The 14,855-nt window shown below is 37.4% G+C and overlaps 2 protein-coding genes across 2 annotated transcripts; one reads left to right on the plus strand and one right to left on the minus strand.

Annotated features, from left to right (window-relative positions):
- The first annotated feature begins 2,377 nt into the window (after positions 1–2,377).
- Positions 2,378–5,024, plus strand: LOC134660888 (tRNA (adenine(37)-N6)-methyltransferase). The gene is made up of 6 exons (XM_063516746.1): positions 2,378–2,509; positions 2,748–2,845; positions 2,922–3,153; positions 3,521–3,678; positions 3,873–4,077; positions 4,459–5,024. The coding sequence occupies exons 1-6, from the start codon at positions 2,442–2,444 to the stop codon at positions 4,955–4,957; spliced, it is 1,260 nt and encodes a 419-aa protein (XP_063372816.1). The 5' UTR covers positions 2,378–2,441; the 3' UTR covers positions 4,958–5,024.
- Positions 5,025–5,318: 294 nt separating this feature from the next.
- Positions 5,319–12,885, minus strand: LOC134662230 (exosome complex component RRP41). Its single transcript, XM_063518492.1, has 6 exons — positions 12,582–12,885; positions 12,416–12,488; positions 12,200–12,336; positions 11,321–11,529; positions 10,260–10,350; positions 5,319–5,400 (listed from the first exon to the last, which is right to left on the minus strand). Exons 1-6 carry the CDS (start codon positions 12,750–12,752, stop codon positions 5,338–5,340), a joined length of 744 nt encoding a protein of 247 aa, XP_063374562.1. The 5' UTR covers positions 12,753–12,885; the 3' UTR covers positions 5,319–5,337.
- Between the last annotated feature and the right edge of the window lie 1,970 nt (positions 12,886–14,855).

The raw sequence follows: 14,855 nt of genomic DNA on the forward strand, positions 1-14,855 counted from the left end.
CACACCTTTTCCGTAACAAAATATTATGTATAAATGAGAGTCTGTAATGTTTAAGGAGTTAAGCACTTTGGTTTTTAATTTTGGCAATTGAAGGGATGTTTACAAAAACAACATAACTGACTACACTGGTTGACACCTGAAACGATTACCATGTTCTTAAAAAAATTACAACCGCTCTAAGCAGTTATGTTGTTTTTGTAAACATTCCTTCAATTAGGTATTCTATAACAAATCAACTTCAACTTCAACTTCAACATTTATTCAGCAAATAGGCCACAAGGGCACTTTTACATGTCAACATTGAATTTACATACAAGCAAAATAATAATAATTATACATCAACAATTATTAAATACAACTACAACTACCAAATCAAACTAACGTAATACAATTACTTAGAGATGTATAAGGTCTCTTAATGTCGAATTACATAAAAAAACTATAATAATAATATTAAAATAAAAACAAAACAGATACATGGAAAAAAAATCTAAACTTATTTAGAGGTGTAAATGTCTCTAAGTGTCAGAACTAAAAAATAACATAGTTTATCAAATTATCCTTAGAGATGTATAGGGTCTCCAAGAGTCACAATCCTGTATGATTAACACATTACGAGAAAAAAAAAACATACGAGAACCAAATGAGGCGTCTCACTGCAATTAAATTAAAATAGTTATTTACGATACAAGTGCGAAAAAGAGGAAATTCGAAACGAGTGGCGATAAATTAAAACACGACCGAAGGGAGTGTTTTAAATCGACACGAGTTGCGAATTACTTATTCGCACGTGTATCGTACAACGTTTTACAGTACATATGGCCCTTTAAAATTTGACATTAGCACGAAAAGTGCTATTTTACGCACTAGTGCGGGAAAATAGGACCATATGTACTGTAAAATAAAGTTACTAAATATATTCGTGTTAGCTTAAACAGACCCGTCTCCACAAACAGCACCCAATCTTAAATTAAACATGCCGAAATAAAGACATACCTATTAAGTTAAACTTACTTTTACATTACCTACGTTAATAATAAGAATTCTGTGAGACCGATTCACAACGTGCCGACATCATAGTCACCCTAATGAGTTTGACAATGTTGTCTTGTATTTTTATAGTAAAATGTAATCATTGTGGCTTTCTTGTGAAACAATATTCCACAATTAGCAATTATTTCACTCCAACAACCTTTAACACAACACTTCTTCACAATTTTTAAGAAATTTCGCATTCACGTGTTTTGAAGAAATGTCATCAAATTGGGGATACCAATTAATATTTAAAGTTACTACAAATCCTACCATACTAAAATTTAGGTTTTTTTTGCTGTGTATGCGCTTGGTTTAATCAGTTAATAATATTGGCATCATAATTATTTACAAATTACTTAAAATATATCAGAACTGTAATCTGAATATAGCACTAAAATTGTATAAGAAGGTAATTAAATTCAGTAGTTTAATGATATAATTTCTACCACAGTGGTATCTTTTTAACATTGGCAACATGTGCGAGTGAGACACAGGGCTCGGGTTTTTCTATCTCAAGTGGACCGTTTTCTCTAGTCTGGTACGAACAACTTTCTGTCTCGGTGATAAGGTTCAAATTAGTATGGCAAAAAAAGTGACAACTCGCTCCAGTTTAAAAAATATAACTTCATGGCTCCAGTTTAAAAAATATAACTTCATGCAAACTAATCACTAATTTCAATAAAATATAAATTGAACGCAGCTGTTTATTCAAAAGGGCGTTTAAAAACCACATATGTGTAAAGTAACGATAGTGGACAGCCCTCTAAAGATCGGTTTTCCTAGGATAACGGTGCCGTCATATAGCGGCCGTCTCCATACTAAATAATACGGCTAAATATGGATGTCGTAGTATTTGTATGGAGACGGCCGCTATATGACGGCGCCGCTTTCGGAGGAAACCAAAGCTTAAGATACTGTATAAAATACAAGTCAGCCTAACAAAATTCTGATATTAATAAATTGAATTGTACTAATTAAATGAAACATTGAAATGAACACTTCCTTTTATTGCCTTCTTTAGTTATATTTCCATATGAAGTAAAATATTTTGGCTTCTTAACGTACCACCAATAAACAAGTCAAGCGAACATGTTTGAAATCCAAACACAAAACTTTCTTTATCAAAACGTATACATATATTATTCAACAAATTTGTAATCATTACATATTTTAGTACAATTTTTATTGTACTTTATTTGCTAGCTATTATGTTACAACTTCTGTTTCTTAGAAAGTCACTATAAAACGGGTCAAGAATACAACATCGAACTTATTTTTCTCATTTATTTGGTTTACGAACGTATATGTCAGAATGTATATTCCTTCGCGTCGCATCCTCGGATTTGTATTCAATTCAGTGGAATTTTTGTTTTAACCAGTTAAAAACAGTTACAAATACATGAAAAATGACAGAGAATGTAGAGCATTATCGTAATCAAATAGCTTTAGCTCGCACTGAAATTAAGAATTTAAGGTAAACTAAGAATTCACTGTTATTTTCCTGCATTTACCGATATCAAATCACAGACATAGAATATTGGTTTACGTTATATATGTCACCGTAAGATTGTAAACCCGTTAGTTTATAATCTAACGTAGGTTAGGTTAGGTTAGATTATAATCTCCCTACCGTCAGTTTATAATGTAACTAGCGAGATTATAATATGACGAGTGTTTACAATTTTACGGTGACATATATTCATTTCTTACAGACAGCAACTCTCTTCTCTAAAACACGAGCATCTTAAGGAAATTAAAGCGATTAAAGAGGCTCTAAGCGAATTGCGATGTGCCAACTGTGCTGATTCAGGTATAAATTGGTTTCGTAATATTTTTAATTTTTAACTCGTATGTTTAATACAAAATAAAACTACTGTCTTTTTCAGCTTCAACGGTTCAGAGAAATCTCGTAGAGCAGCCATCTTCTTCTTCAGAAGTAGATGGTGGCATTGCATACAGGGCAATTGGGGTGATTGAGACTTCTTTTCAGAACAAGCGGGGGGTGCCGCGGCAGCCGTCGGTGCTGGCGAAGGCTCGGGGAACGGTAGTCATTGATCCCAGCATTTTTAACAATCCGGAACATGCTTTGAGTGGGTTGGAAGAGTTTTCACATATGTGGTGAGTCATATAAATGCTCTGCTACATTATAATGAACTGTAGTTGATATGTTAACTTTGTAACACCCATGCTTTGCAGTGGACTTTTAAAAATCAGACCTATCTACTCTAATATGAACGATGCAATCATAATTGTAAATTTTTGAGACTTATCATAAAAAAACGAATGTATATCAAATGCTTAATTTGTCTTGTCACCTTTATTAGAGTCTGTGTGCAAAGAGAAGAGTTGTGGAATGTATGGGACCCAATACATGCCATGACTCTTCTCTTCTGAACAGATTCAGATATGATGTAAAAATAAAAATAACCAATTTTCTATTGGCCCAGTTCAATTTAGATTGTTTAAACATGATATTTTCTTCCAGGATAATATTCCACTTTCACGCAACAGAGAGCAGCAATGTGCCGGCAAAGGTGTCTCCGCCGCGCCTGGGCGGCGAGCGGCGCGGGGTGTTCTCTACGCGGTCTCCGCACAGGCCCTGCCCCATTGGACTCTCTCTCGTCAAAATACAGAGCATTGAAGGTGGGCATACTCTGTTTGAATGCAAGTAAATATCCTTAGTCTTGCCCAGGTAACATATAGTTACGCGCGTCATTGTAAAATTTGTGGGAATGCACAAAGGTTGATATTTGGCCGCGTGCGGCAGTTAAGGTCTTTAGCAGTCAAAGGGTTAAGAAATTAAAAGTCTTATCTATAACAATCTTAAATATCCACAGGCAACAGAATCTATTTCTTCGGTGTGGACATGGTGAACGGCACTCCAGTCCTCGACATCAAACCGTACATCCCGCAGTATGACTACCCTGTCCCCGTGTTCGGGGACACTCCTATGTCAGCGCTGGTTCGGCCACCGACGGAAGGCACTAGCGATGGGCTAGATGTTGCCAACTTGCAGCTCGATGACAGCTACGATGCCAGAAGGTGAGGGCACTACACTTCTCTCCTTTTATCACCAGTATGATTAGAAGACTAGGGGCCCTATTCTCAAAAGCTTGTAACTTGTAATACAAGTCACTTTTTGACAACTTTTATTAGAAAGAGACTTCCACTTGTATTACAAGTTTTTGAGAAACGGGTTCTAGATGTCACCAACTTGATGCGAAAGTGGATACTCTGTTATGCTTTCGAACCCCTTCACATACTAGTCTCACTCGATTATGGTGCAATCACACTGGGTTACAAAATCAGGCAACCTAATTCTTTAATTCGGCGTCCGCATGAGAACCCTGTGTGCTTGCATGACATTAGGAATAAAGAATAGATGGAGCAGGAGAAGTGAACAGATTTCATTTTCCGTTTCAGCCTCAGCCCTCGCCAAACGAACCCGATCGGCGACACGAGCCCCGTGCGCGCGCCCCCCTCCACTCTCCCCGTCTCCCCCTCCTCCCCCGCCGGCGGCCTGCGGTCTCCCATCCGGCGAGCAGACACAGAACGCGGCGCGCCTGATGGTCAGGAGCGCTTCACCCCGCCGCAGTCCGCCCAACTTGTCAACCTGACTCACGACGGCATCCGAGTAGCCCCCTGGGTAGCCGACCCGCCCACCCAAACGTACGACGTACGGTTCACCGACGACGCTTTGACGCGACTCGTCGAACTTATCGGCGACCGAGCGCAAGCATTTAAAACCAATCTAATCAGCCTGCTTACCGAAGATCCTAGGTCTACTTATGTCAGGACCCGATACCCGGGCCACGAGTATAACTGCGTGCTGGAGGACTTATCTATTAGCTGTGTTTTTGATGTCGCGTCGGCGGTGTGCACTATTATCGCTGTGAGGAGCGCCGACGACCTCCAGAATTAGAAATTTGCCTAATGTTTATATATCAATAATTTATTTTATGCGAGCACAATTATAATTTGTTGGCACAGATGGAGTTTTTTTCAATTGCCTCTTATTAATCGAGAGATTGCTGTGGATGTTTTGTCAAAATATAAACAGGTACAAAAATCCATGTGATGTCATTTAGGGTTAGCGACGAGCCTCAACGGAAACTCATGAGTTCCATGACATTTGTGTTTGCGTGTGAATGACTTGTATGGCAGCATAATACAAATCAGGTATGCAGCCAAGCCTTCAACCATTCCGTAGCTGGCCATAACTTCTTAGTCTTAGTTAAAGGTTAAAAGTAATGTGAAAAATTGGAGGTAGTTTAAAAACACCGTTTTAAATGCGAATTTATTTCAAGCATCTGGTTTAGTCCAGCCCTCTGCCAGGTGATCTCTCACTGCTCGATCCAGCACCGCCTGAAATTAAATACATTTTAAATAATTTATATATTTACTTAGATTTTGTACTTGGTCTGAAAAAATATTGAATAAGTATTTTTTTTAAGAATAACAAACTCATTTTATTAATGAACTTATCAAACGAAACTGCATAGTTATTTTTTGATTCATGTGAACATTGTGAACAGAATAAATAAAATAAAATAAAAATAAAAATAGCCTTTATTTCCCTGGAAAGTAGGTAGGTACATAGTTTTTTTTTACTTATTAACGTATTTTTAAAAACTAAATAAAACAAAATTAAAATACTAAAAAAAAAAATTAGGTGGTAACAATTGGTTTAGGTATTACGCGGGAATCATCCATTTTTGGACGAAGGCCTCCTCCATCTCATGCCAGTCGTTCCTGTTTTGGGCCAAGCGGGTCCAGTGGTTTCCGGCCACTGACACGATGTCATCTTTCCAGCGGCAAAAAGGATGTCCGTGTTTCCGTTTGCCCTCTGCTCGTCTGGTGAACCAGTGCACAACACGTTGACTCCATCGGTTGTCGTTTAGTCTTGCGACGTGTCCGGCCCATTTCCATTTAAGTTTCGCAGTCATTTCTAGTGCGTCGATGATTTTTGTTTTAGACCTTATGTCGCTGCTCCTGATGCGGTCCTTCAGCTTGTAACCTAGCATACTGCGCTCCATTGCTCTTTGGAAAGTCCTTACCTTTTTTCTACAGGATGCTGTTGGAGCCCATGTCTGACAACCGTATGTGAGAGTTGGTAGTACGTTCGAGTCCATTATTTTCTTTTTTATACAGAGCGGAAATTTGCCTTTAAATATACTTTTTAGTGACCAGTATTTCTTCCAACTTAGGGTGATTCGTCTTTTTACTTCTTTTTCGGTCCTGTCTGTAAAGCTTATGTTCTGACCTAAGTAAATATAGTCGTCTACATATTCTATGTTTTGGTTATCGACGCTGAGTGATTTTTTTATTGCATTTGTCATTGCTTTTGTTTTGTCTGGGTTCATATGTAACCCACATTTTTTGCTCTCTGTATTAAGGCTGTTTAACATTTCTTGAAGCTCTACGTGATTTTCCGATAGTAAAATAATGTCATCTGCGAACCGTAAATTACATAAGTATTCCCCATTAATATTTATGCCTTTTTTATTCCATTGGAAATTTCGAAAAATAAATTCAAGTAGAGCTATAAAAAGCTTCGGCGATATCGTGTCTCCCTGCCTTACTCCTTTCTCAATATTGAACGACTCTCCTGGTTTTTCTAGTTTTACTTTTGCGTTGCATTCCGAATAGATGTTTTTCAATAATGTTATGTATTTATTATGTATTCCTTGTTTTTCTAAAGCTTCCCAAAGTTTGTTATGTTTTATAGTATCAAATGCTTTACTATAATCAATAAATACTATGTAGAGCGTTTTTTTATACTCTATGCATTTTTCCATAACTTGCGTAACAGTGAAGAGGTGATCTATAGTAGAGTAGTTTTTCCTGAAACCGGCTTGGTCTCGTGTTTGGTTTTCGTCTATATCTTTTGTAATGCGGTTTAGTAGAGTCGTCGTAAAGAGTTTGTAGATAGTTGGTAATAAACTTATAGGCCTATAGTTGCCGATATTTTTCGGGTCTCCTTTTTTATATAGCAAAGAAATAGTACATCTTTTCCATTGGTCAGGAATTTTCTCTTGTGACAGGACTTGATTAAATAGATTAGTTAGAATTGGGTATATAGAGTCACCGAAAGCTTTTATTATGTCAGTTGTAATTACATCTTCTCCTGGGCACTTATTTGTTTTTGATTTAAGGACGGCCGTACGAATTTCTGATTGTAAAAATGGCAGAGCTTTCTGGCTCTCCCTTATTGCATGGTCATCTTGTACGTATGTCTCTTTGCCCTTATCTCTGTATAGGTCCTGAAAAAAATCTGTAGCCACTTTTAATAGGTCCTTCCTTGTGGTTGCTAGGTTATTATTTTTGTTCTTTAGTTCCATGACCCACTTTTTGGTATTATTTAATTTTTTCATGGCTCTTTTACTTGATCCGGATGTTAGTAATTCTTCCAAGATAACATTATATTTATGTTCTTTCTGTCTATCTTTAATTTTTTCCTTTATTTTTTTATGTAGTTGTCTCAAACGTTTCCTGTCGTAAAATGTTCTATTTTGTATTTTTTTTAACTTTTCTCTTTCCTCTACGAGTTTTGCTATATCTTGGGTTATAATGATATCCCAAGTTTTACTGTTATTTTTATTGTTTGTTGGTAGCTTTCTGACGCACTCGTGGATTGTATTTACTATGTTGCTGTAGGTTACTTCCGGATTGGTATTGTATTTTATTTCCTGGTCTGTTAAAATATTTTTGAGTGATTCTTGCTCTATCGGAGTGAATGATTTGGTCTTCGGTTTATTCATGTGCTTTCTGGATATCTTAACTATTCCATTTAGAAATATCTCGCACCTAACTGGGCGGTGGTCGGATGAAAAGGGGATGTTGATGACTTGTACGTTCTTTAATATTTTTACGTTTTTTGTAAGTATATAATCAATTTCATTTCTGACTTTGCCGTTAGGTGATTGCCACGTCCATTTATTTTTTTCGGGTTTTTTAAACAGAGTATTAGTAATAACAAACCTGTTCTCTAAACAGAAATCAATTAATTTTTGCCCTCTTTCGTTTCTTTGGCCATATCCGAATTTTCCCAGAACAAGGTTTTCATCCAGGTTTGGTATACCAATTTTGGCATTAAAGTCACCAATAATTAATGTATTTTTATGGGTATTTCTTAATGCGCTGCTAAGGTCGTTGTAGAAGAGGTCCAATTCGTTATCTGGTGAGCTCTCTGTAGGTGCGTAGGTTTGTATTATTACTAGGTCGCTATGTTCGAATTTCATATCAAGACGCACGATTCTGTCTGAAAATGCTGTGAAACATTGTATATTTTTCCTTAAGTGTTTTTTAATCATGAAACCGACGCCGTTACGGCCTTTGTGTTGACCATTATAAAATAGTATGTAGTCATCATTTTCTTCTATTTGCTGACCAATTTTTTTTATTTCCGAGAGTCCTATAATGTCCCATTTTATAGCTTTTAGGCTGTGTTCGAGTTGAATTATTCTCGTTCCTTCTACGAGAGATCTGACGTTATAAGTAAGTATTGCTAAACAGCAGTTATTTTTTTGTTGCGATGGAGGGTTTTGGTCTAACACTCCCGAGGCGACCACCCGTACTGGGAGAGGTTTGTTTAGTTGAAGCGATGTAGTATGTTGATTACGTGAATTTATGGTAGGAATGGAGGGGGCCTTTGATCGTCATGCTTCTTCGTCTCTTATTACATACGACAGCATAGAGTTTCTCGCCTTGTATTTTTTATTTGAATGTATAATTAATGGTTCCTTATTTGCTTGTGTTGATGTTAGTGAAGCAGCAGCAGCAGAGGAAGATTGAATTGATTGTGGTGGGGAGACCGAGAGCTGCCTTTTATTTGTGTTAAGTCCAGCTTTTTTCTCTTTGACGACAAGCTTGTCATATTTTATAAATGCCGTGTTACCTTTGTTAATTTCCTCTTGTCGCTTTTTTTCTAACTCTTCCCTCACCTTTAATATTTTTGCTGGGAATTCCTCTTTTATATATATATTACTTCCCTTTAGTTCTTTTTTGTTTTGCAGAATCTTAATTTTTTTCCCTAACGTGCTAAACGTGACAGAAATAGGCCGTGGTCGATCTCCTTTTTTGCCCATTCTTCTAACTGCCTGTACTTCTAATTCCAATATAGAGACTTTCATCTTATTGTTTACAATGTCTATTATATTATTTTGAAGGTGAAAATATGACTTCTCGGATTCTTCGACTCCGAAGAATACTAAATTTCTTTGTATAGCGTTCCGTTCTAATAAATCTAACCGCTTTTCTTGCTCTTTTATCTGGGAATGTATATTTCCTAAGTCTCCGTTCAAGTTTTCGAATTTTTCGTCCATGTGTGTTTTAATACTTGAACTAATTTTTTCTTCTAATTCCGGAATTTGTGATACCTGTGTTTCTATAGATGCGAATTTATTGTTTAAGTCTGATTGCATCTCTCTAATTAATTTCTGTAATTCGTCCATGATCGTAATATACACCGGAGCGCCCTCTGTTGTAATATTGAGGCGTTGCAACGCTTGATTAGTTCGCTAGTTAGATCCTTGGGTTCGGAGACAAGTTATTGACTATTTGGTTTACTCTGTTCACAATAGATGGCGCTGTTCTCAATTCAATATTGTACAGTTGTAAAGTCCTTTGTTTATGTTGACTTTGGTTATGATTTAAAAAAAAATCACTTATTATAGTGTCATTGATATTGCACTGTGTCCATAGTAAATCCGCTTGCGTCACACAATCACTAAATTTGTATCATGTAATGTACGTTTCGTAATATTGTTCAAACTGTCAACAAAGTGATTTTTACGTTTTTTCCACTTATAGGGTTTATATTACACTGTCCACACTATATGTTGGTAAATGTCACTTTAGTCTTCTTTTCACTTAAGTTTTTCTATGTTCCACGTAGTTTTCCACATTTTTAATAATATTTAATACGGAGTCGAATGTTATCGGCCGCAGCCTACCCTCTTTCCTTGTGAACAGAATACTCCAACCAAAATAGTGTAATGAGGACTTCACAGAGTTCGTAGTTGATGAATGCTTCATAGCTAAATCAAGAGGAGTGTTTAAGACATTTACTGCCAGACAAAAAACGGCGCACTACCCCAGAAAACGGTCGTCTATAGCTTAGTATAAAACAACCCGCCCAGCGGGTTGTCCGGCATCTGCGCAAGATTCACGAGCGCTCACCAGGTGGGTTCCTGGCAGTGAATGTGTTAAAAACCATATTGTACCTCAATATCTCTGCAGCCCTGCATGGCTCTGCTCAACACTAGGTCAAAATAGTCCATGTGCAGTCTGTGGGACATCTCCAGGAGAGCTATACTTCCTGAAATAAAAAAGTAATTTAGATAAATTTTCCCAAACAGGTTGAAGGTTACTTCGTAAGGTTGAAGTTTTTTTACTTTGGATATAATGAAGAATCCAGTAGAAAAGAAAAAACCTGCCAAGTTTGTCGGACTCGCGTTCCAAGGGTTCCGTACTTTTAAGTCGAACTCACGCTTAACAGCATATTTCTCATAGGTTTTCCTGTCATCTATAGGTAAAGAATTATTTTGTGTATTTTTTAGGGTTCCGTAGCCAAATGGCAAAAAACGGAACCCTTATAGATTCGTCATGTCTGTCTGTCTGTCCGTCTGTCCGTCTGTCTGTCCGTCCGTATGTCACAGCCACTTTTCTCCGAAAGTATAAGAACTATACTGTTGAAACTTGGTAAGTAGATGTATTCTGTAAACCGCATTAAGATTTTCACACAAAAATAGAAAAAAAACAATAAATATTTGGGGTTCCCCATACTTCGAACTGAAACTCAAAAATTTTTTTTTCATCAAACCCATACGTGTGTGGTATCTATGGATAGGTCTTCAAAAATGATATTGAGGTTTCTAATATCATTTTTTTCTAAACTGAATAGTTTGCGCGAGAGACACTTCCAAAGTGGTAAAATGTGTGTCCCCCCCCCCCTGTAACTTCTAAAATAAGAGAATGATAAAACTAAAAAAAATATATGATGTACATTACCATGTAAACTTCCACCGAAAATTGGTTTGAACGAGATCTAGTAAGTTTTTTTTTATACGTCATAAATCGCCTAAATACGGAACCCTTCATGGGCGAGTCCGACTCGCACTTGGCCGCTTTTTTCAAAGTTTTACACCCATTAGTTTCAGAGATAAAGGGCATGATAGATGTTTTTACAAATTAGTAAAATGGTGGCTGGGTGGTGGTAAATTTTTCGGGCCTTTAGATCACCGGTCCAAACAGTCATTAAGACAAATTCGCATAAGTTAGTTACATGCCTGTGGTTGGCATGGCAGCCACGGTGAGACACACGCCGCCCGCCGCCTCCTCGACATGCCCCACGTCTACAAGCGGCTGTGGCTCGGCGCCGCGCCACGCCATGGAGGCGGAGGAGGCGCACACGATGGCGCGCATTGGGATGCCCGCGTTGATTAGCGCTAGGCTTGCTGCGTTCACGCAGGCGCAGAATGCGCTGCCATCTGCCTGAATATATTAAATTGATTATGGGTTTAAACATTCCATGGTTGATTTCCTAAAGCCCCATCTCCATATCGCGCGGCAAAGCATCGAACATTGGCTCGCGCGGCAGCCGCGCGCAATGGATACCGGGGTGACTCGATGCGCCCGGTATCTATTGCGTGCGGCTGCCGCGCGAGCTAATGTTCGATGGTTTGCCGCGCTATATGGAGACGGGGCTTAAGAAGTATAAAAAATGTGTATCTGTATAATAATGTATAACCTACTTTCATACTGAGAGAATGGATTGAATATGCATGGAGCATTGACTCTCATTCAGTGCCAGCGCGAGCTACGCGCTATGAGCGTAGCCGATAACACGGGAAAAACCGTATGTAGCGAAAAGCGCCTACGAACAGTGAACTCCCCTAGCGAGTCGCTGGCAATTAATGTGTTAAAACCAAAGGATACCAAAACCAATTTAAAAATAAAGTAGACAAGCACAATGTAAATTCTACTCAACTGTGAAAACTTTGTTGCAAAAATACAGGAAGTATGGGCCTTACAAAGTAGACCATCTGGTCAAGATCATAGGGAACGGGCAACTGGCTTTGTGGAATTCCTCAGGGGAGCCCTAAATTACGCAGAGGATGACTCATATGAGTGAATTTAGCTACAGAATTGTGAACAGGCTCACCTGTAAGACTTCCACGTAAATGTCAATCTGTGAGCGAGGGTACAACTCAGTCTTGATAGCAGATATCAGCACCTGCCTCAGGTGCATTGACATTTCCTGCGACTTCCGGTCACCACGAGGCCTGTTCTTTCTTTCTCCTACAAGTAACAGTGAAATAATTGTTATGTAAAGATGAATAAAATGGTTGATAAATAAAATGTTAATGGTGATTATTACCTGTAGAGAATGTGGCCATACTGTATTGGCAATTAACAACAACCCCTTCTGTGTTCATTTTTGACTTAGCTGCCTGAAATGAAAGAAATCGACTAATGTTTACCAGACATGAAAAGACTGACCAGTATTAAGTTTAAGTAATACATTATCTTAAAATTTTAATTACCTGATGTGGACCGTATACAGCGGCCAAGACCTTAGTGTTTCCTTGTTCTAGATAAGCACTTCCATCAGGCTGTGTGAACACTCCAAGTTTACACCGAATTCGTCTTAGCTCGTTTGGCCTTCTGCCGTCTAAACGAAGACCCTGGCTTGATAACAAGTCAGGCCCGGGCATGATCGCTCAGGAATAAAGTTCGCTATGACTACGACTTGATTAACTTCAACTAATTGTATAAAATACTAATGAAAAATAAGTAAAATACTAAATAAACAGCAACAACTTCAACATGCAATGGAAACGTGCAGCTGACATTCATTGTTTTTTTTTCGTCCTGACATTCATTGAATGACAATGACATATGGTTAGCAATATTGCCATAATATAAAATTCAGAATCCCCGTAAAATTCCCTAAATTTGACGTCCTGAGTAAATAAAAAAGTCAACAAAAATCAAAATACATTTGATTCAATCAGTGCAGTTAACTCGCTCGGATAAATTTTCATTAATAAGTTGTTCATAAGTTTATTCATTACATGTTTATACGTTTTACATTGCCAATGAATTAGACAAATTATAAATTCAAACGGTCAAAAGCGCTAAATCTGAGGATATTACACTATACTGGCAACTCTAAAAATTATTTCCTGTTTGAGTCATATATAAAACCGCGTGATTGTTATTCATGAACTGATGACACTAACAATGTTGTATTATCCATGAAGTTATATTTTTTAAACTGGAGCGAGTTGTCACTTTTTTTGCCATACTAATTTGAACCTTATCACCGAGACAGAAAGTTGTTCGTACCAGACTAGAGAAAACGGTCCACTTGAGATAGAAAAACCCGAGCCCTGTGTCTCACTCGCACATGTTGCCAATGTTAAAAAGATACCACTGTGGTAGAAATTATATCATTAAACTACTGAATTTAATTACCTTCTTATACAATTTTAGTGCTATATTCAGATTACAGTTCTGATATATTTTAAGTAATTTGTAAATAATTATGATGCCAATATTATTAACTGATTAAACCAAGCGCATACACAGCAAAAAAAACCTAAATTTTAGTATGGTAGGATTTGTAGTAACTTTAAATATTAATTGGTATCCCCAATTTGATGACATTTCTTCAAAACACGTGAATGCGAAATTTCTTAAAAATTGTGAAGAAATGTTGTGTTAAAGGTTGTTGGAGTGAAATAATTACTAATTGTGGAATATTGTTTCACAAGAAAGCCACAATGATTACATTTTACTATAAAAATACAAGACAACATTGTCAAACTCATTAGGGTGACTATGATGTCGGCACGTTGTGAATCGGTCTCACAGAATTCTTATTATTAACGTAGGTAATGTAAAAGTAAGTTTAACTTAATAGGTATGTCTTTATTTCGGCATGTTTAATTTAAGATTTGTTATAGAATACCTAATTGAAGGAATGTTTACAAAAACAACATAACTGCTTAGAGCCTGCTAGAGAGTTGTCATTTTTTTTAAGAACATGTTAATCGTTTCAGGTGTCAACCAGTGTAGTCAGTTATGTTGTTTTTGTAAACATCCCTTCAATTGCCAAAATTAAAAACCAAAGTGCTTAACTCCTTAAACATTACAGACTCTCATTTATACATCATATTTTGTTACGGAAAAGGTGTGTCAAACTGTTTATATATATGCAATCGATTCTTTATAGGTAGGACACATTTCCGTCAATAGAAAAAAGGCACCAACTTTAAAAAAAACGTCATATTTGCTAAACAGATCTTCAATGACGCTTACACTTAAAAAAAGCTGAAGTGGACAAAAGGGAAGCCTACCTTTATGAACATACCATGAGTGAGTGCTAAGGGAGTGTTCAAGTATTATGTAACGCAATTTTTGGACACCTCCCCCCCATGTAACGCGCCGTAACGTTTTTCTGTACCCCCCCTCCCCCCTAGTTAAACGTTACGTAACCACCAAGTGACCATTTTTTTACCTAAAGGCCACAATTATGTGGCGTAAAGTACTTACCGTAAAGTGGCGAAAAGTTCTGAAAGGTTAAAAAACAATGTTACGTAACGCGTAGTTCAAACCCCCCCCCCCCTCCCGCCCCTGTAACGCCTCGTAACGTTTTACAAGACCCCCCCTCCCCCCAAATTCGTTACGTAATACTTGAACGCTCCCTAAAGAGGCCGACTACAAATGAAAGAAAAAACCCGACTACTTAAAATTTCACTTTATTTAGAAAATGACACACCCTACTGATATATTTCATGTTATCCTAATATCCC

The sequence above is a fragment of the Cydia amplana genome, chromosome 2, assembly GCF_948474715.1.
Source record: "Cydia amplana chromosome 2, ilCydAmpl1.1, whole genome shotgun sequence".
NCBI classification, from domain to species: Eukaryota; Metazoa; Arthropoda; class Insecta; order Lepidoptera; family Tortricidae; genus Cydia; species Cydia amplana.